The sequence below is a fragment of the Crotalus tigris genome, unplaced genomic scaffold (genome assembly GCF_016545835.1).
Source record: "Crotalus tigris isolate CLP2741 ecotype Arizona unplaced genomic scaffold, ASM1654583v1 scf7180000023687.2574627, whole genome shotgun sequence".
Taxonomy (NCBI): Eukaryota; Metazoa; Chordata; class Lepidosauria; order Squamata; family Viperidae; genus Crotalus; species Crotalus tigris.
Genome location: NW_024100118.1, coordinates 1,639,622 through 1,662,949, shown reverse-complemented (window position 1 = coordinate 1,662,949; position 23,328 = coordinate 1,639,622). Strand labels below are relative to the sequence as shown.

At 40.0% G+C, this 23,328-nt stretch overlaps 1 protein-coding gene across 6 annotated transcripts in view; it reads right to left on the bottom strand.

The window, feature by feature from the left end:
• Positions 1 to 23,328, bottom strand: part of RASGRF2 (Ras protein specific guanine nucleotide releasing factor 2) — a 162,488-nt gene that overhangs the window by 101,165 nt on the left and 37,995 nt on the right. For all 6 annotated transcript variants that reach the window (XM_039320718.1, XM_039320720.1, XM_039320716.1 and 3 more), the window contains exon 2: positions 252 to 358. In XM_039320718.1, coding sequence (XP_039176652.1) covers positions 252 to 358 — 107 coding nt within the window. The remainder of the gene's footprint in view (positions 1 to 251; positions 359 to 23,328) is intronic.

Here is a 23,328-nt window from a genome sequence, read left to right as displayed (position 1 = left end):
CCTGTGTATCAGGTATAGTGAACAAATGTGACAAAACAAGGTAAAGAGGGATTTTGCAGAGTTATGAATGATATAGAAATGAACATAATGGCCTAAACTTTTCATGTTCTGCATTATAAGAGAAGGAGGCAAAGCAGGAGCTGGTAATGGTGAAGAAATCTCCAGGAGGGAGGGAAAAAAGTAAAGAAGAAAGGAAGACATTGCCCCTTAGCCAAACCAAATTATTAGTAGCTAGTATTGGAATTTCATACCTGGCTTGCTGAATAGCCTCCACCCACTCTTCTCCATCTGCTTCTTCCTCACAACGGAGCTCCAGAGGCTTCTGCCCTTCATGGCCAAAGAGGACTGTGAAATAATACTGCAAATAGTTTTAAAAAGGTTTAAATGTAGTAATATAATGTCGTATAATAACTTCAATAAAATTAAAATGTAAATATTAACTAAATAGTACAATCAGTACATACAATGAACCCCTGCTTTGTCACAATTCATAGAGGTTTTTTTTTTTTTTTTTGGAGAAACAGATTTCTGAAATGAACAGATCCTCTATTCAGGAAAAGAATTTGGCTTCGGAAACACACCTCACATCTATTCTAATCACATTACATTGCCATTCTTAGGCTTCAGCACTAAAATTACCACAATGCTGCAGTCACCTGTATGTCATCATCAGAAAAGGAGTTTTAAGCCAAACCATCTTTGATATCTCAGCAGCCTAGCATTATGGCTTAGCTAGTTTGTACCTCCTGACTCCTTTTATAACTGAACATAGCTTTTGAGCCACTCCTCAGGCTTGCTATATCACTTGAATAAATGAGAGAGAAAAATAATAGTTTTCTGGTGGATTTGTATCCCATGTAATGCACATGGCAATAATTCAATAGGGAAGGGACTAAGGCATGAGTGACTGAGCAGAGCTTCCTAATCCAGGAACAGGCATAACTGATGCACAGCTTAAAGCTGCCTGAAGATGTCCTAGCAATGGCTGCCACTATTACTGTTTCTAATGGTGAATGAGTCATACAGCTATCATGGCTGGTAGCTTGTCTATCTACCTACTTACTTACCTACCCTTATTTATATGGCCATCCATTTCAAACATATAACTGTGTGTATTACAGCAACTAAAAACAATGTAAGAACAAACAAAAACTTACACAAGCTTCTTATGTCCTATAATTCTGTTTATTACTCTTGCAACATTGCCTATACCTGTGGTGGCGAACCTAAGGCACGCGTGCCAGAGGCGGCACTCCGAGCCCTCTCTGTGGGCACGCGTGCCGTGCCCCGGAGATGGTGAGGGACTGGCCCCCTTTGCCCTGGCCCCACCCACCCAGTCTGCCATGACCACCGTGACCACGCCCACCTGGCATCCGGTGATAAATAAGTAGGGTTTGGGTTGCAATTTGGGCACTGGGTCTCTAAAAGGTTCGCCATCACTGGCCTATACTGATAGAGCAAACAGCATGATTTAACTATAGACAGCAAGGAAAATAATTTCTGGTCTATCCAAATTTCCTTCATAAAGCATCTTATTAAATAAGTTAAAGGAATATAATCAAGTTCAGTAAAAAAAAAAATACCAATAGAAAAGCATTTGTGGACAAATAACAAGGCTGGGTTTATGTTTCCTTAGGCTCAAATACTAGAACCAAAAGCCAGGTATTCACTTAGCAATGAAAGCAGACAAAGCTGGTACCAGCGGCCTCTGTGGGAAAGGAATTCCAAGGTCAGCATTAAGCCTGGTCTCTTGGGAAAGAATTATAGAACAGAAAAGGTATGCTTTCATGTTCCCATATAAAGTGCTTCTCCTAGTTATGGGATGTCAAAGAGTGCATACATATCACAGACACTCACAACCTGCCCCTGCAGATCTTAATAATTAGATAGTACACTTATTCATGTATTAAAAACCATAAAGTTAGGGGTGTTACAATCTGACTAGTAATGTGGGATTTTAGGTAATTTTAGGACTGGCCCTGTATGATCTCTGAAAAGTTAGATTAAAATATAAAGAGCATTATTATCCATAAACTGGCCAATTAGAAAATGGTCACTGATTATCTAAACACCTTGGCGTGGTTGCCAAAATTTTGCAGCTTTTCTCATCAAATACTCAGTATGTTTAAGTTAATAAGATAGTTAATCAACTTGATGTTAAACTATTTCCAAGAGTGTAGAAAAATAAAAAATGGGCAATTCAGAGCATTCATACTCAGCATAAACAATAACAGTTTCCTTGTATTTTACTGTTAAATTAGGAAATGCTCTGTCAAACTGTACAAAGTTGGGGTGGGAAGAGATTGATTTAATAACTGAAACAACCATTTCTCTTTGGCCTGATGACACTTGATACATGCCTGCATTAAGACCTCAAGAATTCTTCTTGGCCTCTAAGAACAGAAGAAAACAAAAGAAGAATGACAGGTAATAATATAGAATATAGATCCTGTGTTCTTTTCCTTCAGCTTGCTAATATTTCTACTCTCCTGCATCCAAGGCTTTTTTTGTCATAGAACTCCCAGAACCGAGTTCCAGCACCTTTTTTGGATGGAACCTTGTAGGGTAGGCAAGGCAGGTTGTATGACGTGTGTGAGTTCTGGCACCTTTTTTTTTTTTTTTTTTACCAAAAAAGAACTGCCTGCATCTAATATTGCAGGATGGGGTGAAGTACAGCAACACACATTTATCTATAACATATAAAATAGGGAATGGTGACTTCTGCTTTTCTAGTTGTGCTGTCCTTTTTGCTGTATAGCAAAACTTGGCAAAAATACTAACATTTGTTGTTGTTGTTGTTAATTGCGAAGTCATGTCCGACCCATCGCGACCCCATGGACAACGTTCCTCCAGGTCTTCCTGTCCTCTACCAATTACTAACATGGCTAACTTTAAATTTTTAATAGACTGATAGCTTTTGACTTACAAACTGTGCTTGGTATAGATCAGTGGTTCTCAACCTGTGGGTCGGGACCCCATTTGGGGTCGAACGACCATTTCACGGGGGTCGCCAAACAATGCAGTCTGCCATTTTTTTCCCCCTTTTCCTTAGCTGTGCTACTCCCTTTTATTCTATTGGCTTTTGAAAGCCAATAGAATAGACTCTCTTGAATAGAGTCTAATTCTATTGGCTTTCAAAAGCCAATAGGAATTGTCCAGGCTGTCTCTGCCCTGCTGAGCCCACCAAAAGTCCCATTCTGCAAACGGTGCTGCACCAGTTGAGTAGTCCTCGACTTACGACCGGTTGAGTAGTCCTCGACTTACAAACAGTTGGGGGTCGCAGCATTAAAAAGGTTGAGAACCACTGGTATAGATAAAACATAAGCATCTGCAAGTCCATGCTTAAAATAAGTATGCTGTTCAATCTAATTGTCTGTATACTATTGCCTTTATACTTTTACATTTTAATTAACCTCAGGTACATTACTTGACGTTATCAGTTATACCTTCATTGTACTGAATTACAATGAATCTTTCAGCATGTAAGTGAAATTATTATCTCCTAAACTGGGCTAAAAGATGCTTGGATAGTATAACTCAAAGTAAGTTAAGGAATGATAAGTATTGTCATTAAGACAAAAAACAAACACTGAAACCAACCTCTGGCTACTGGATTTGACCCAGAATGATACTGCCAAAATACACATTCTGTTGATCTAATCTCCTTTATGACAACAGCAATCATTAGTTGATCTCCTTCAGTGAGAATTAATTATTAGAACTTTCAAAAGCTTCATATAATCAAAAATCAGAAATAAGGAGTTGTGCAACTTCGCTCACGGCATAAGAAAACTCAGTTAGAAATAGCATATTTTGTCATATAATGGCTTTCTTTGGAAAAATTTGATATATTATTTGATATACTGTATTATTAGCAGTTGTATAGTTTGCTCTATAAATCTGTTCCCTTGTCAGGCATGAACAACCAGATCCACACATGAACAGTCCAATTAGCTACTTCATTGCTAATGCCTTTTTCACAGGAATCTTCCCAGACTGGCAGTTTGCTCCTGGGCCAGACTTGATAAGGTTCAATGGCATTCAGGGGTTTGTGTATTTGTGTGTGTGTGTGTGTGTGTGTGTAAAACAATTCCAGACTAATTCCACCTTGACTCCTCCCTCCAGCTTGGCCAATCTCCTTCTGACAGTCCTAAAGTATTTTACCTGTATATCTTAAAATAAAGCAAATGCTGCAAAATGCCTTCTCAAGTGCTTTTTGATGTGAAGTAAACCCTATATTGGAAACATGTATATGTAACAGAGATTTCAACATAAATATTTTAGCTATTTGTATGCAATTGCAAAATCACACATAGGATTTAACTGAGAGTCTCCTGAGTCATAATCTAAACAGCAGAGGATTGATTTTAAAAAATGGTTCATAACTTTAAAGATAATTTCTAAGCAAATGTAACAATGTAGCCTTTAAAAGGTATTATTGTGCCTGGCATGCCTATTTAATTTTTAATAAAAAGGTTGATAGGGTTTTTAAATCTCATATTATAAGGATTTCTTTACTTCGGGTTTGGAAGAAATATTATAGAAGTGATTTTAAAATTCCACTATGGGCTATACCATGGCATGCGATAGAAGGGATAAGGAGAGGAGTCAAGATGGATAGTGTTTCTTATGCACAATTACTTAGATGGGATGGTAAAAACTGGCAATTAAAATCTTTGGAAGATTTAACACAAGAAAATATTATTTATTCATGGTTTCAGTATAGACAAATAGTGGAGAGGTGGAAGATAGATCGTAATGTGGGTTTGCTTAGAGAAGATGAGAATTTGTTAAAACAAATAAAAGATCAAAGACGAACTCATATTAAGAGAATTTATGGGGTGTTAGTAGAATTGGATTCAGAAGCAGAATTAGTTAAAGAATGTATGGTTAAATGGGCACAAAATTTTGATGAACCGGTTCCATTAGATACCTGGGAGATTATTTGGGTGAGGAATGTTAAATTTACACAAGCCCAAAATTTAAGGGAAAATTTTTATAAAATGTTTTACAGATGGCACCTTGATCCACAAAAAATGTCTCATATGTATCCTGATTTGCAGCCTAAATGTTGGAGATGTGGATGTTTGGATGCTACTTATTATCATATCTGGTGGTCATGTAAAAATATAAAAGCTTTTTGGATTAAGATATGGTGGAATATTCAAAGAATTTTTAGAAGAAGGATAAAATTTACCCCACAATTGTTCTTGTTAGGTATTGTTTCTGATTGTGATAGTAAAGAGACTATATTGATGTTAAATTTAATCACAGCGGCCAGGTTGTTAGTAGGGCAATGTTGGAAGAAGGAATCTTTGCCTACTTTGCAAGAGTGGTTTTTAAAAGTTTCTTATTTGGCGGAAATGGCAAAGATTTCGGCTTTCCTGAAAGATCAATCGCAAGAGAAGTACCTCCTGGTATGGAAAAAATGGATACATTTTATACAATATAAGTTGGATATAAAAAAATATTATTTAGTTTTTGAATAATTTATATTTAAAATTTAAGATATTTCATAGACATTTTTTTAAATTTTTTTATTTTTCTTTTCTTATTGGATTTCTTCTTTTTCTGTTTCTTTCTTTCTTTCTTCTTGTATTTTTTTATATATATTGTTGTTAACTATTTTATAATTTGTTTAATGAATGTATTTAGATTTGCTTATGGTTTATATGTATCTTAAGATTTTTCTTAAAAAAATTTAATTAAGCCTGTATTCAGCTCTGGGAAGGTTGTGGGAGGGTAGGGGAGGGTTGGGAGGGTTTGGGGAAGGGAATTTTTTTGTAAAACTTAAAAATTTTCAATTTAAAAAAAAAGGTATTATTGTGCCTTTATTTCCCACATTAAAACCCTTCACATTTCTACTAAAATTCCAAACAAATGCAGATATCATTCGTTTTTTTCCAGGATCAAAACAATCCCAGCATCTAAATAATAAAATGATCAGAGGTACCTAAAGCCTCAGCTAAAAGCACAATGAACTGCAGAAAGCACATGATTCCTGTAGCTCAACTTCAAGCAAGGTTGTCCAGATATAAAGCTACTAGTATTGTTTCTTCCTCTCTCACTTTCTATTACAGTTTCTTTGGGGAGAAAAGTGATTGAGCAGAGTGGTTTCCTATCACCTGAACTTTTCCAGGTGGCCTTTTAGAAAAGAAAGGATTATGGTGGTGGAGTTTAGGAGAGAGAGGAAGAGAGATGGAGGAAGAAGACGGGGGGGGGGAGAGAGAGAGAGAGAGAGAGAGGGAGAGAGAGAGAGAGAGGGAAAGAGAGATCTTTGCAGATTGGACAAACTTGTATATGTTTATATCTCCTTTATCTACAGTGCATACAACCGCAGAAATAGCTTATATGGTGCTGATGCTTTATTAAGCAACTGAAAATAAATATTTTTACCTGAAAGCCAGATTTACATATTTTACGATTTATTTTTATCCATGAACATACCTTAAGGGTTTCCTTTCCAATAATATTTCCCAAATAAAAAGCCTCTGGAAAGCTAGTGCTCCAGATGAACAGATAATCTGGATTTAAGATTAGCATTTATTTTGTTTTGTTTTGTTTATATCCCACCTCAATATTTTTTAAAAATGACTCAAAGCAATAAACACACACAATACTCTTTCCTCTTCCTATTTTCCCCACAACAAATCTATGAGGTGAATTGGGCTAAGAAAGAGACTGGAAATAACAACAACAACAACAATAATAATAATAATAATAATTTGGAAGGGACCTTGGAGTCATCTAGTCCAACCCCCTGCTCAGACAGGAAACCCTATACCATTACAGCCAATGGCTGTCCAGTCTCTTCTTAAAAACTTCCAATGTTGGAGCATTCACCACTTCTGGAGTCAGGTTGTTCCACTGGTTAATTGTTCTAACTGTCAGGAAGTTTCTCCTTAGTTCTAGGTTGCTTCTCTCCTTGCTTACTTTCCATCTATTGCTTCTTGTCCTGCCTTCAGGTGCTTTGGAGAATAGCTTGACTCCCTCTTCTTTGTAGCAGTCCCTGAGATATTGGAACACTGCTATCATGTCCCCCCTCATCCTTCTCTTCATTAAACTAGACATACCCAATTCCAGCAACTGTTCCTTATATGTTTTAGTCTCCGGTCCCCTAATCAGAGCTTTTTTTTCTCATAGAACGCCCAGAACGGAGTTCCGACACCTTTTTTGGATGGAACCTTATAGGGTAGGCAAGGCAGGTTGTATGACATGTGTGAGTTCCGGCACCTTTTTTTTTTTTTTTTTTTTAGAAAAAAAGCATTGCCCCTAATCATCTTCGTTGCTCTTCTTTGTACTCTTTCTAGAGTCTCAACATCTTTTTTACATCATGGTGACCAAAACTGGATGCAGTATTCCAAGTGTGGCCTTACCAAGGCTTTGTAAAGTGATATTAATACTTCACGTGATCTCGATTCTATCCCTCTCTAAATGCAGCCTGGCACTCTGTTGGCTTTTTTGGCAGCTGCAGCACACTGCTGGCTCATATTTAAGTGATTGTCCACTAGGACTCCGAGATCCCTCTCACAGTTACTACTATTGAGCAAGGTACCACCTATACTATACCTGTACATTTGGTTTTTCTTGCCTAAATGTAGAACCTTACTTTTTTCACCATTGAATTTCATTTTGTTAGCACCCAGTGTTCAAGTCTGTCCAGATCCTCCTGTATCTTAAGCCTGTCTTCTGGAGTGTTGGCTATTCCTGCCAGCGTGGTGTCGTCTGCAAATTTGATGAGTTCCCCATCTATCCCCTCGTCCAAATCATTGATGAAGATGTTGAAGAGCACTGGGCCTAGAACACAGCCTTGGGGCACCCCACTACACTCTTCCCTCCATGCAGATGCAATTCCATTGAGAACCACACACTGAGTATGGCCGGTCAGCCAGCTACGAATCCATCTGGTGGTGATGCTGTCTAACCCACATTTTTCTATCTTATCAAGTAGTAGGTTGTGATCTACTTTATCAAATGCCTTACTGAACTCCAAGTAAATTATATCCACAGCATTCCTCTGGTCCACTAATTTTGTCACTTGGTCAAAGAATGCAATAAATTGGTCTAGCATGATCTGTTTTTGACAAGCCCATGTTGGCTTTTAGTAATGACTTTGTTTGCTTCTAGGTGTTCGCTGATTTGTTGCTTGATTATCTTTTCCAGAATTTTCCCAGGTATCGAGGTTAGGTAGATAGGTCTGTAATTTCCTGGATGCATTTTGTTCCCCTTTTTTGAAGATGGGAACTACATCAGCTCTTTTCCAGTGCTCTGGTAGTTCCCCAGTGCTCCAGTATCTTTGAAAAATATAGTTCAATGGTTCTGAGATCACATCTGCCAGTTCTTTGAGAACCTTGGGGTGTGATCTATCTAGTCCTGGTAATTTGAACTCATCTAGGCTGGACAGGTGCTCACTTACCATTTTCTTGTCTATCTTAACTTGTGTTTCTATTCTGTTTTTTATGGCAGTTTTTGATAGGTTGGACTGTTTTTTCCCTTTGTGTAAAGATAGATGCAAAAAATGAATTAAATAGGTCTGCTTTCTTCCTGTTGCATGCCACTTTCCCCCACTAACAGACCAATCATTTCCTTAATTTTTTTTTGTTTTTTACATGTTGAAAGAAGCTTTTTTTGTTGTTATTTTTGACTTTGGTCGCAAGCCTTAGTTCATTTTGAGCCTTGGCTTTCCTCATTTCATCTCAGGCTATTTGCTGATATTCTGCCTTAGTTATGTGCTCCTCTTTCCATTTTTTATACTTGTCCTTTTTTTTTTTCAATTTATCAGAGAGTTCTTTATGCAGCCATGCTGGTTTCTTTTGAGAGCTGTTATTTTTCTTCTTTGTTGGTATTGTGCTAGATTGGACTTTTATTATCTCACTTTTCAAAATTTCCCAAGCCTCTTGAGTTGTTTTCCCCTTGTGGATTCTCATCCATGGAATCCTTCCCAAGCCCTCTCTATATTGAAATTAGCTCTCTTAAAATCCAAGACTTTAGTTTGACTGTGTTCTATTGCTTGTGCTTCCATAATGTTGAATTCCAATATTGCATGATCACTTTCCCCCAAGGTTCCTTCTATCATTTCATCTCTGTTAGTGAGAATTAGATCCAGTATGGCTAATCCCTAGTTCCCTTCTCTACTTTTTGGGAGACAAAATTGTCTGCTAGGTTTGTCAGGAATCTGTTTGATCTTCCACTTGGTACAGAGTTTGTCTCCCAGTTGATGTCAGGGCAATTAAAGTACCCCATTACTATTGTGATATCTTCTTACATGCCTTAGTTAGCTGACTAGCAAAAGTTTCATCAATTTCCTCTGTTTGGTTGGGTGGCCTATAGTATACAGCTATGATAATGTCATTTCCCCCCCCCTTTTATATTGACCCAAATGCACTCAAGACAGTTTTCATCATTGTTGTGCTCTATTTCTGTAGAGATGTAGTTATTTCTTATATAGAGAGCAACTCTACCTCCTCTTTTATTTGACCTCTTTCTTTTAAATAATTTAAATCCCTCTAGCTGTGTGTTCCATTTGTGGGTTTTATCCCACCATGTTTCTGTAATGGCAACAATATCATATCTGCCCTCATTAACCTGAATTTCTAGTTCACCCTGTTTACTGTTCATACTCTGCGCATTGGTGTATAGACATTTGAGTCCTTTATGATTGACCCTTTACATGTTTACTTTCTACATAACCTGTGTGGTGCCAGAGTTTCCCTATTTTCTTACCACCTGTTTGGTTAATGCACTTTGTGTGGCACTCGCTATTAAAAGCTTGATTTAGCTTTTAATGACAGCAAGGTTGATATTCTTGTCCACACACACATCTATATTACATGCACTGATAGCCCTATAATTTTTAGATTGCCAGGGATAGGGATGTTCTGTATCAATTAACTCACTGTCCCCGTTGTTTAGTTTAAATATTCCTCCTGAAAAATCATGAATTTATTGCCAAGTAACTCAGTCCCTTTCTTTGATGGATGCAAACCATCTCTTTTGTACATTTTTTCCATTGGACCAGCTACAGACATGACTAATATAACCAAAGCCTTCCTCTTTACACCACTCCTTTAGCCACATATTGAATTCTGCTATATGCTGGCCTTTTCCATTTTGCTCCTTATACACTGATAAAACCTCTGAAAAAGTAAGCCTATAGCCTCTCCTGCTAAGTTCCTGCCCCAAGCTCTGGAAATCATTCTGCACAGAGAGTACATCTTTTTGGGACAGATTGTTAGTGCCAAGATGTACAATATCCTCCACATCACAGTCCTTGCTGGCATTGTTGACTATTTTAAAAATACACTTCTTGTCCCTACTGGCAGTAGCACCTGGAAGAACCTGACCTCTTTCGAAACCTCTGTGTCCTTTCTTAAATTTACATCCCTTATAAATGAATCACCAATCAGAAAGTGGCTTCTCTTTCTGGATACCTTTCTCTTCTTGCATGACTGGTGTATAATACCTTATTCGCACTTCTCTCTATCAAAAACAAGTTCTTCATCTCGGACCATGATCCCCTGCTTATTTGAGATATCATCACAATTACCTTGACCTGTCTCCTTAATGTCCCTATTAAGGTCAGCAACGACATTGTATCTGTTATGCAGGGACACAGCCAAAGCTTTGTGTTTATGATTCATAGCTCTCACCCTGCCAGATCCCACAGTTGTCCATACTGCCCTTCTCCTGCAGGATCTTTGTGGTAGAGGGGGCTGATAGCATGGAGGCTCAATAGAGTAAAAGGGCTGAACTGGACACCTAATTTCTGCCTGAAGAGCACAGATTACAGACCCTAGATAAATAATCTGTCCTTGTAGACTAGTGATTTGTTTACAGATAGGACAGTTTCCAAGTTTGAAAAGAGTACTGCGAAAGACAGCTGCAAAACAAGTGTTGCACTGAACTAAGCCAGACATTCTGAGATAAAAAGAATCTTAGACACACTTGCCCTGAATGTACTGCTGCTGTTTTTTATTTTTAGTTATATGACTAAAAACTAAAACTAGAATTACTCTATGAAAAGAGGAGATGAAGCATCCAAAATTAAGATTTGCAGTGCCTTCTGTACATAAAGCTAAGGTATGGGTCAGCATTATTTATATCCATACTGATCCAGAGACCTGTATAGGTGGACAGGGTCTGATCAAGTAAGGTTACTCTTCTTTATTAATCCAATGAATGCACTTGTTACTTAAGGTAACAATTTTCTGTTTATAATAACAAAAAGGAAACCTCAGGAACCAAAAGCTACAAATATTTAGCTGTGTTTAGATTTCAGATAACATGCTTTAACCCTCTAATAGCATAAATCAGTTTATGTTCTAAATAAACATTTTTGTTTATAATGTAAAAATACAAATAAACCCCAGCTCAGAAACAAGCTTAATTAATTAATCAATAAAAAAAACTTCCAGATATACTGATAATTTGCAATTGATCCTTTTAAATAGAAATGTGCAGATAATAATTAAAGCCATCAATGAGACACAGTTTGCTTATTCTTGTTATGTGTTTAATTCGGTATTTAGCAAAGGTTAAGATATCTCAGTAACAACTGAACATCTTTGAAAACTAGTCCTAAAATGTATTTAAATTGCCATTCACTTTAGCTAAAAACAGCTAGAGCTATAAGAAGTATAACAGATGTGCTGATTACAGTTTGGAGAAAAATATTATAGTAGTTCTAGTACATTTCTCAGATCATTAGCTTACTTAGGAACATCTACAGCTAGGAAAACCTTGTTACACATCTCAAGATTAGTAAATAACCTATTTCTTTAAAAAAATCAAATAAATTTGAAAACTGAGAATCCAAAAATGTCAAATCGTATTTCATATACATGTTATCTAGTTAATTATCTGCCAACCAATAATAATAGTTCTGCACAAGAACATAGTTTTCCTAGTACCTAAAAAGACCTTCTGTGCTCTAAGTGCCAATCTGTTGCCTAGGAGCTTCTGCGTGACCCAGCACCCTGCTGACACTGCTCTCCTGTTCCTATACCAGGCAACTGTGCAGAAGAGCAAGGATTCCTAGTTTTATGTTGAAATCATATAGTTGGTATGTATGCGAGCATGACTATATGAAATTTCATGTCCTGACTAAAGGCCCTATTAAAAAAGCAAAGGAAGAAATCAGCTCACATTTAATGGATTTTATCCATGAGTTTACCCCGTATTACAAATTAGTTACCACAGATTAGATATACACAAATTCTGAAAAATGGCTATAGGTAATCCTTGTTTAGCTATCACAGTGGGACAGCAACTCATTTGTTAAGTGAAGCTGTCACAGGTTTAACTTCAGTAAAGGCATGTGACAAAGTAGACCATACCCTACTTTTGGATAAAATTGAAAAATGTGGATAAACGGCATCAGATGCATTCATAATTAGCTAACCAACTGCACTTAGCAAGTAGTCTTTAATGAAACTACATCTACTAGATATGGAGAGAAGCATGAAGTAGAGCAGAGATCCCCAACCTATGGGCTGCGGCCCGCTACCGGACTGTGGACTACTGGCCACAGGAAAGGCAGGCCAGTGCATGCACGTGCACTCACCCCCACTTGCACTAGCGCCCGCAGACCCATTTGCACATGCACGCAAGGCTAGCAGCAGCAGCTAGCACCTGTGCAGGGCCACTAGCATGTGCATGGGTTGAACAGCCCATTTGCACACGTGGGGGGGCTAGCAGTGGCGTACAAAGGGGGCCGCTAGTGCCATGAAGGTGCACGTGGCTATTTGCGCATGTGCATGGGGGCTAGCAGTGGCGGCAGCTAGCACCTGCATGCCTGAGCAAATGAGCCAGTAGTGCTGTGTGGGTGAGCATGGCCCTGTCCACGCATGCGGGTACACGCGCACACAAATTTCCCAATTGTTCCCTTTCCTTCATCAGAATGAAAAGGTCAGCGACCTCTGCAGTAAAGTACCTCAAGGCCTTAGGCCTAATACTCTTCAACATCTTCATAAACAATTTAGATGAGGGGATAGAAGAAGTCATTAATTTGGCAGGCGACCCCAAGCTGAAGGGAATAACTAACACTTTGGAATATAGACTCAAGATAAAGAGGGATTTTGACAGACTTGAACACTAAGCCCTATCTAACAAAATTCAATTCAATGCTGAGAGAAGTCTTACAACTAAGCAAGAAAAACCAAATGCACAGGTACAGAATAGATGGTACCTGGCTCAATAACTCTGAGAGGGATCTAGATATCTTAGTGGACAACCACGTGATTATTAACCAACAGTGGGTTGCAGCTGCCAAAAAAGCCAACATAGTCCTAGACTACATCAACAGAAGGATAGTATCACAATCACACAAAGTGATAGTTCTGCTTGATACTACACTACTAAGACAATCCTTGGAATCCATTTCTGGTCACCATGATACAAAGATGTTGAGGCTCTAGAAAGTGTAGAGCAGTGGTTCTCAACCTTTTTATAGCCGTGACCCCGGTCATAAGTCGAGGACTACCGGCCCGGGAGCACCGCGCATGCATGGTGCCGCCCCCTGCACCGGCTGAGGCATACCAGCAAGGGGCGGCAGCAGGCAGACCCAGGTGCTCCCGGGCGGCCGCGGCAGGCAGGGAGACCACCGGCTGGGCCACCAGCTGGCCCAGCCCAAGGCAGGTAAGGCACCTGCCAGGCCCCACGCGTGCCAGCAACCCTCCCTGCGCCCGCTGCTGCCCCACTAGGCTTACCTTGACTGACGCTTGTTCGGGGCGGTGGCAGGCAGGCCCAGGTGCTCCCGGGCGGCCGCGGCAGCGGCGGCGCAGGGCGACCACTGGCTGGGCCACCAGCTGGCCCAGCCCAAGGCAAGTAAGGCACCTGCCAGACCCCATGCGCGCCAGCAACCCTCCCTGTGCCCACCGGCCTCCCACCTCCCCCCCCACCCCCGGCCCTCTTTTACTTACTTTTTAGTTGCTCAGCAGGGAGAGAAGCTCTGCAGACTGTTCCCCTTGCAGCACCATTTGCAGACTGGGGCTTTTGGCGGGCTCAGCAGGAGACAGCCCTGGACAATTCCTATTGGCTTTTGAAAGCCAATAGAATTAGACTCTGTTCAAGAAAATCTATTCTATTGGCTTTCGAAAGCCAATAGTATAAGAGGAAGTAGCAGAGCTAAGGAAAAGGGGGAAAATGGCGGAAAAAATGGCGGATCGCGTTGTTTGGGACCCCTGTGAAATGGTCGTTCGACCCCAAATGGGGTTGCGACCCACAGGTTGAGAACCACTGGTGTAGAGAAAAGCAACAAAGGTGATTAGAGATCTGAACAATGATGAACAGTTGTCGGAACTCGGTATGTGTAGTTTAGCCAAGACAAGGACCAGAGATGACATGATAGGAATCATCTAATACCTGAACTGTCACAGAAAACCTATTCTCCAAAGTACCTGAGAGCAGCAAGATTATTAAAGAGAGATCCAATCTAGAATTAAGGAGAAATTTCCTGACAGAACAATCATTGGAATAACTTGCCTTCAAATGTTTCGGGTGCTCCATCAGTGGAGGTTTTCAAGAAGAAATTGGGCAACCATTTGTCTGGAATGGTTAGAGTCTCCTGCTTGAGCGGGGTGGAGGGGTTGGACTAAAAGACCTCCAAGGTCCCTTTCAACTCTGTTAATTATACGATTCTATGAATGTGCTTTCCTTTGCTATACACATCTGCAAAGGCTGTAAAGGAGCGTTGGCTTACCTGAATGCCTGTTCTCAGCATGATGATGAAGAATCCACCAATGGATTATTTCAGTCCTCCTGCTGAATCAGACTAAGTTGTCAAGTTGTCATGCCCCTCTTTGTCTGGGACCTGCCAGTTTCATCGACGGCATAGCCAATGACAACAGTTCGACATGATGACTCTCAAGCAGGTACCAGGAAAAAAACAACGACAAGTCCCCAACACAGACCTAACTATCCGCTAAAAGGGAGGGCGTGGATTCTTCATCATCATGCTGAGAATAGGCATTCAGGTAAGCCAACGCTCCTGCTCCAACATGATGACTGAAGAATCCACCAATGGGACGTACCAAAGCTCCTGGAGTCCCTATGGGTGGGAAACAGTTGGGGCCTGTTAACATGATGGTGTCACTACCTGCTGTAAAATACGTCTACCAAAGGCGGCCTCAGCCGATGCAAACTTGTCCAAGTGGTAATATCTAATAAAGGGGGAAGGCGAGGACCATGTCGCCGCCCTGCAAATGTCCTCAATAAATGCTTGAGTTGCCCACGCCGCAGTTGTGGCAGCACTGCGGGTGGAGTGAGCCGTCACATGACTAGGAATGGGCAGGGCAAGAGATACGTAGGCGCCTGCGATACAAGCCCTGATCTACCCACCTATGGTGGAAGCTGATACCTTTTGGCCCATTGAGGAAGGCTGAAAGGATACAAACAGGGCTTCTGACTTACGGAAAGGTGCCATGCACTTGATGTAACAGCGCAAGGCTCTCCTTACGTCTAGAGAGTGCCATTGCCGTTTCAAGTCATGCAATGGGTGAGGACAGAAGTCCGGGAGAATAACCTCTTGTGCCCTATGGAACACTGTGTTTATTTTTGGAATAAACGAGGGATCTAATCTAAGAACCACCCTATCCTCATGAAACGTGCACAGGTCCTTCCTGATCGATAAGGCAGCCAAGCGCATGCCAAACCAATCTTATTTCATTCTTCGACAAAGTGACTAAACTAATAGACCAGTGAAATACTGTGGACGTAGTATACTTAGACTGCAGTAAGGCATTTGATAAAGTAGAGCACAACCTACTCCTTGATAAGCTAGAAAAAGGTGGAATAGACAACATCACCACCAGATGGATCTGTAGCTGGCTGGCAAATCGTACTCAACGAGTAGTCCTCAATGGCACTACATCCACATGGAGAGAAGTAAGCAGTGGGGTACCATAACGTTCCGTCCTAGGCCCGGTACTCTTCAATATCTTCATCAATGACTTAGATGAGGGAATTGAAGGGGAACTCATCAAATTTGCAGATGACACTAAACTGGCAGGAGTAGCCAATACCCCAGAAGACCAACTAAGGACCCAAAAAGATCTTAACAAACTTGAACAATGGGCCCTATCCAACAAAATAAGTTTCAATGTGGAGAAAAGCAAAGTGTTACATTTAGGCAGGAAAAATCAAAGTACAAGTACAGATTGGGCAAGACCTGGCTTAAAAACAATAACTGTGAGAGGGACCTTGGAGTCCTAGTGGATGCTCACTTAACCATGAGCCATCAGTGTGCAGCAGCAACCAAAAAAGCTAATACAATCTGGGTCCCTTCCAGCTCTATTCTATTCAAAGTATACAATGTTTTTCTATCCTTTGATCAATGCTCTGTTTTTCTATCCCTCTGAGTCAATGACTCTTGATGGGGGGGGACTTTATTGTATGTAAATTTTCCCTAACTGGGCATCCTTCTGATAGTTCTGAGATGGCATCAGGTTCAGAAGGCACACCTAAAAGTTTTATTTTCTTCAAGAGGGTATTTTCTTATTGAAATAATGAAAAAAAAAAAAGAACTGATAAAAGTTCTTAGTTGAACTCAGTGCATTCTATGACACAAGTTATCTGAGAGGAAAAAACTGAAGGTATGTCCCTGTGAACAACAGTAGCCACTTTTCCTTATTTAAATTATAGTCTTTTTCTGTTTTATGTACTTCATCTTATCATCTATTGCTTTAAAATGTACAGTTAAGTCAACTGAAATGTTTTGGGAAGGCTTCTAAAATGTTATTCTCAGAAAGTTGTTTTTGGACTGTGTTAACTATATCACAACCATTTTTCCGTTTAAAGGCAAAGTTTCCCACCATACCCCACCCTATCTATATCCTTCCTGCTCTGGACCATTTAAAAGTAATCTTACAATGAATTAAGGTTTTAGTATATGAATACAAAATAACAGAACACCCTATTTCTGCAGTCTAAGTACATGAATAGAAAGAAAAATACAACTAAGTTCAGAGGCATTTATTTCCCAGAAAACTATGGGATTGCAGTCTAAGTGCCATGTGTCCTATGCTTTCATTACCTTTTATTTGCACATTAAGTTTTTGTCAGAAGCAGTTGATAAAATAAGTATTGCAGTCTAGAGATAGTTAGCAATCTTAGTAGAATCATAAGAAACAGAATAAAAGAATATTGTACCAAAATTCTTATTGGCAAAGCTTATTAAGTTTTGCCTTCCAGACCCATCACCCAAATTTTACATCACTTCCATGTAAAGAGTATCAAATAAATAAGGGCATACATTTTAATATTTTACATTCCTTCAAGTATTATTTGTTTTTCAATTCTAAAATGACTCTGGGTGGAATACAAATTTAAAACCAAAGAAACACTAGGGCAATAAAAAAGGAAGATGGTCATCCTGGTAGAATAGACATAAAACCCCTCAGAAATGAGAGACTAGATGTGGTGGAATCTCCAGATAGACTGGAGGGAAGTGTTAAGAAGGGGGTGAACTTCAACTCCTTACAATGCAAAAAGCAGCATAGGCTTGACTTCCCCCAAATCTCTGAATTTGAATTTTATTGTTTCCAAGGAAATTCAATCAGTGTGGTGAAATTCTTGTAATGTGAGTAATAATAAAGCTTTTGTTTGACACCATTCATGAGTAGTTTTGGTTGATTATATCTGACACTATAATGACTGGAACTGGCACATAAGATATCCACCTGCTTTTTGAACAGGAACTGAGAGTCCAGCAAAACTCCCAAACTGGGTACCAGTACTATCTGGGGAAATACAACCCCATTCAGAACTAGAGATGGAAAGTTCCTTGTTTTAAAAAGTCCAAATCCTGATAACCACTTAGTCTTGCTAGGGTTGAACTTAAATCTATATGTCCCATTCAGTTCCCTCTAGCTTCCAAGGACAGAATCCTGGTAGCATACGCTACCAGCATCCTGATGACACCTGACCCCATGCCAATGCATAACTTCACTTAGCAGCTGCTTATAGATACTACAACAAGAGATGACAGCATTAGATTCTGTGGCCCCTGGTAGATTAATGGCTTTGGACTTGATTACCCCCTTCCCACCATCACCAACTGTAACCAGACACACACAAAAAAGGAGAATCATTACCACCACCCCACATAGCACATAGTCGATCCAGAAGAATATCACAATTGATGGTATCCAAACTGTTGGGAGAACTCCACTGAGGTCATCAACACGTACTGTTGTACCCGAAACTCATCTGTTTCCTCCAGGGAATTCTGAAATTCCAGACTGACCACCTTCTCAACAAATCCTTCCCCAAAAGAAAGGGTGGAGAACAGTCAAAAGTGTTTTTGAAACTCTGTAAGAATAAAGCTCCTTCAACATGCTTTTCATTATTGGATTATTTCTGTATATATTTAATTGGTAATTTAAATCTACATTTTAGACTGTTTATATTCTCTTTTTGTTTTTAATCTTTGATATTGTAGCAACTTGAATGTAAACAGGAAGGTGATATAAGTCAAACAGTCTGACTGATTTCATTTTTTTCTATTTTTTCTCCAAAGAATTCAGGATGGCATTTATTCCCCAGGCACAAAAATGTCACAATATAGTTAACCCCAGGAAAAGGAGTGATTAGCTGAAGGTATGCAGTAAATGGAATCACTCTGAAGATTATTTAATCAAGCTTTTCTTATGAAAAATAAAATAAAATAAAAACTCCACCCAAAATTCCAGTATAACACAATTCCACTTTGTCCTCGGCTTCCTGAGCAGATAAGCAATTAGGAGCCAGTTATAAAAAAGAACAATATTTGAATAATTAGGTAGTTCAAAACTAAGGTCTTACAGCTCAGACATAATACAATTATATATGAATTAGTTTGCAAATGAGCTGTGTCCTTTGTCAAGTAATCTAGCAATCTCAGCACACAATTTATCTTAATTGCCAATAAAACTTCAGAAAAAAACACAAATGAAGGTTACACTTTGCAAAAACAACACAGGAAAAATAAAATTTCAAAACAGAGATAATATCTGTAGATATTTCCCTGCATCTTATAGTCAGTGTCACACTATTCAACTTAACACTATGTTGAAACAAGAAACATACAACGATATGATAAGCAGATGATAAATTCCCATTTATCAAAGTCCTATCAATAAAACAATGTCATCTTATGGGATCAGGGAAGTGTCTTTTCTATCACTGCACTTGCCTTTGGTACAGCATCACTTCCAAGATCTGTATGGTCTCAACTCTGCCAACCTCTAGGAATTCTTTGAAAACCTGGTTCTTCATTTAGGCACTAAAGTGGGATTATCTGTGACCCTGACAGGATGTTATTCTGTCTAGTTCTGGAACTGCTATTTTATCATCTTGATTTCTTTAATTTAGAGTCTTCATGAATGGGTGGCATACAGATAAAGTAAGCCATCTTGGATAGCTTGCAAGCCAATGCAAATGAATGAATATGATAGCTTTACAGATAGGAATCCAAACATATTGTGAGAGCTATTAAGTAGTGGAACAGTCTTCATGCTAAAGTTGTAAGTGCTCCATCACTGGAGATTTTCAAACAAAGACTGGAGAACCATTTGTCTGGAATGATCTGAGGATTCCTGTCTAGGCTAGAAGAGGTTCCTTCCAATCCTGTGATTTTATGATTTTTTTGAACCTCCAGGAATATTATTTATAATGTAATGTAATGTAATATATAATATAATATAATAAATATAATATAATATGATATAATATATGATATGATATGATATGATATGATATGATATATAATAATAATAAAGTTAGAACAAAAACTGTTTGCTTACTCTTAGGGGAAATTGATCCAGTCTGTTTTCTTAGTTCCCAGCAATTTTCAGTACCATTAACTACAATGTCCTTCTAGACTAGTTATTAGACTTGGGATATGAAGGCAAATTGCAAATAAATAACGGATTCCAGAAGTTGATACTGGGGAATTACTTCACTGCTCCTTGGCAGCTAGCTATCTTATCAGGTTCATCGGGATTCTATTTTATCCCTAATGCTTTTAAATGTTTCTATGAAACCACTTGAAGAGGCTATTTGAGAATATACACTGTTGCCATCAATATCAAATTACAGTCAGTCCTGTCTTCCTTTTTCAACTAACACAAGTGAAATAGTTGATGCTCCAAACTAATGTATGAGCAGTTAATAGACTGGATGACAAATAATAAACAAAACAGCTACTGTTTATAAATTGTTCCCTAGTTCACCACAATTACATAATGTTTTCTCTGTTCAGAAGCGGCTTTGATGCCTAAGCATTCCATTGTACTATCGAAAGGTAAATGTTTTTCTAATTTGCATGCTAGCTGACGAATTTTGGGACTTGAAGTCTACATATCTAAAAGTTGCCAGGCTTGAAGAATATTGGCTTAGATCTATCATACAATATTTATCATAGACCCATTTTTTTTCATTGCTTCAAAATGTCTTTTAACACCTTAGGCCAGTGGTAGCGAACCTATGGGCACGCATGTCAGAGGCAGCACTCAGAGCCCTCTCTGTGGGCACACGCACTATGCCCCGGAGATGGCAACCATCCCTCTTCAAGCAGCCACCCGCTAACTCACCGAAGTCCCACATGGCCAGATGCATCCCAGCACGACTGGTTTCCCTCCACCCCGTCCCATCCCTCCTGACTTCATCTCCCCTCACACTGCAGGATGAGCCTCCTTCCCACTGTCCCACCCACCAGAGACTCCCTGGATCTCCCCCAATCCTGTCCGGCCCCTACAGGAATCCCTGCCCACGAGCAACATCAAGTTGACCATGCCCACCTTGGCCACACCCACCCATTTTGCCATGACCACCACAGCCACACCCACCCAGTGGGCCACACTCACCTGGCACCCGGCGATAAATAAGTGGGCTTTGGGTTGCTGTTTGGGCACTCGATCTCTAAAAGGTTCGCCATCACTGCCTTAGGCTGATATGCTTGGACAGAGGCAGTCTCAATGTATTGTCACTGAATACACTGTTAGAATAACTGAAGGGCCAGCGGTTGGGGACAGAGTCTCCACAAAATCTGTATGTAATCAAATCAACATTGACGATGGCGTATAATCAGTAAACCATCAGTCAATAATTAATCAACCAATGTGCCCATGAACAATTCTATAGAGATTCACTCATCTTTCTGTGTCTCTACAATCTCCAATAGTAACTTATCATTAGAGTACCTACACAAATTCCAAGTCTATCTATTCTTCACCTATATCACAAGTCCTACACATCCTTGAATGAACTCCAATGTATCTTTTGCATCTAAACATGACAACATTAATATTTCACTTATTATTTCCTGGAGTTTACATGACACTTCAATGCATCAGGACTTTGACCAGCTTATATTTATTTATTTATTTATTTATTTATGAGAGTTATATACTGCTTTAAGTGCAAGCACTCTCTAAGCGGTGTACACCAGTAAGCAATGTATATATATATTTACATTGCCCCCAACAATCTGGGGCCTCATTTTACCTACCCCGGAAGGATGGAAGGCTGAGTCAACCTTGAGCCGGTGAGATTTGAACCGATATTAAAATAGGAAAATCAATATGACAAAAGAGCATTACTAACAATAACAAAAACAATAACAAAAAAATTACAGAGATGACTATAGCCACCAAGGAAATATCATTATTGTTCTCCAGCATGATGACTGAAGAATCCACCAATGGGTTATTTCAGTCCTCCTGCCCAATCAGACCAATTTGTCAAGTTGTCACGCCTCCTCATTATCTGGGGCTTCCAGTTTCATTTTGGTCTTTCGCCCATGAGGACATGATATCTTGATTCTCGGTACTTTGGAGCAGGTCAGGTTAGATTTACAAACTCATTGGTGGATTCTCAAAATTTGGGGAACTAGTAGAGATTATTTTCCCTTCTGGGGATTCTGATTCTAATTTCCTTACTTTCTGGGTTTGAGTAGGACTCCTCTTCAGGACGGGGGGGGGGGCTCTTTCCCTTTCCTATTTTAGCATTTTTGCTAAGCTATTACAGGGACTCCTGATAGAGCTAGGTAGAGTTTTCTCTTTGGGGCGCTTTAGGGGGATCCCTTCCTTATCTCCCTCACTAGCTCGTGTTTTTGGGATTGTCGTCTGGTGGCCGCCATTTTGAAGCTTCGTGGCTTCTTCTTCTATGACCAGGTTCGGTCAGGGATCTTAATAGCGGCCGCCATTTTGGATCCACGGAACACCCTCTTTTGACGACAAAATTCTTTCACTGATTTCAGTGATTTTGCGGATTTGCTAGAACAGCGATGGGGGGGAAATCCTTTCTTGGTGTTTCCTTGCTGTTTGGCTTGTTTGTGGCTAACGCTGAAGTGGAGCTGCCTTGTGGGGCCGCGACAAGCGTTTATTCGCGCCTAACAGCTGTTAGGTGCATTTTCAAACTCCGTTCCTTGAATTTGCTGTAAAGCCTCGGATTAAACCATTGGTTTTTTGGAAGCACCTGGACTGTTTTAGGAGGCTCCATTAACCTCCTCTACCTTCAGACTCCAACCTTTCCCCCCCTCCCCCCCTTTTTCCTCATCACTTAGAGCGTCCGCCATTTTGGGGACATTTTTCCTGAGGGAAACACCCATTTCACCCTGGCCAGGACACTATTGGTGGCAGTCACTTAATAGAGTTTAACAGAATTTACCAAAGTTTACACATTGTTATCATTGTTACTAATTTGCCTTGAGCCTTGGTGTTTCAGAATTTATTTTAGTATTGAGGACACAGAAAGGTGGAAGCAACAGCAGCAACGGTACTTCAGGCCTTGTCGCCCATTGTCTGTCTGCCCCTCTGCATCTAGTGGCTGTTCCAAGCTCCTGACCATCACCACTATTGTGGGACACGTGTGATTCACCTCAACCATTGTGGAATGACAAGTGCTTCTACACCAGGCATGAGTTAGCCAGTGGGCCGACTCACACCAATCCACGTGAAGTCAGTTTCCTCTTCACGGGGGCCTCTGACGTCCCTTGCAGATCGAGTCAGTCTCAAAGTTATCTTTGGGTTGCATCTCGATGGAAATGGCAGAAACCACTGAGCCAACTCCTCTGGAAGCAGACATCATTCCCGTCCAAGCTGAGCCAGCACCTGAGGCATCTTCAGGTAAGGCCAAATCCAAATCTAAATATGGCAGGAGAGTTGGCAGGGCAAGCGACAGACAGGCCAACCGTACACACAAAGCTCTGGAGAAGTAATTCTCACAAGCCCAACATTTGGCTGCTGAGAGGTGTATTACATTGTCCGCCTCAACACCACCTGAAACGGGAAAGACTCAACCATCCACATCCAGGGTTTGGCCACCGGAGAACGTGCATCAACAGGTTTCGAC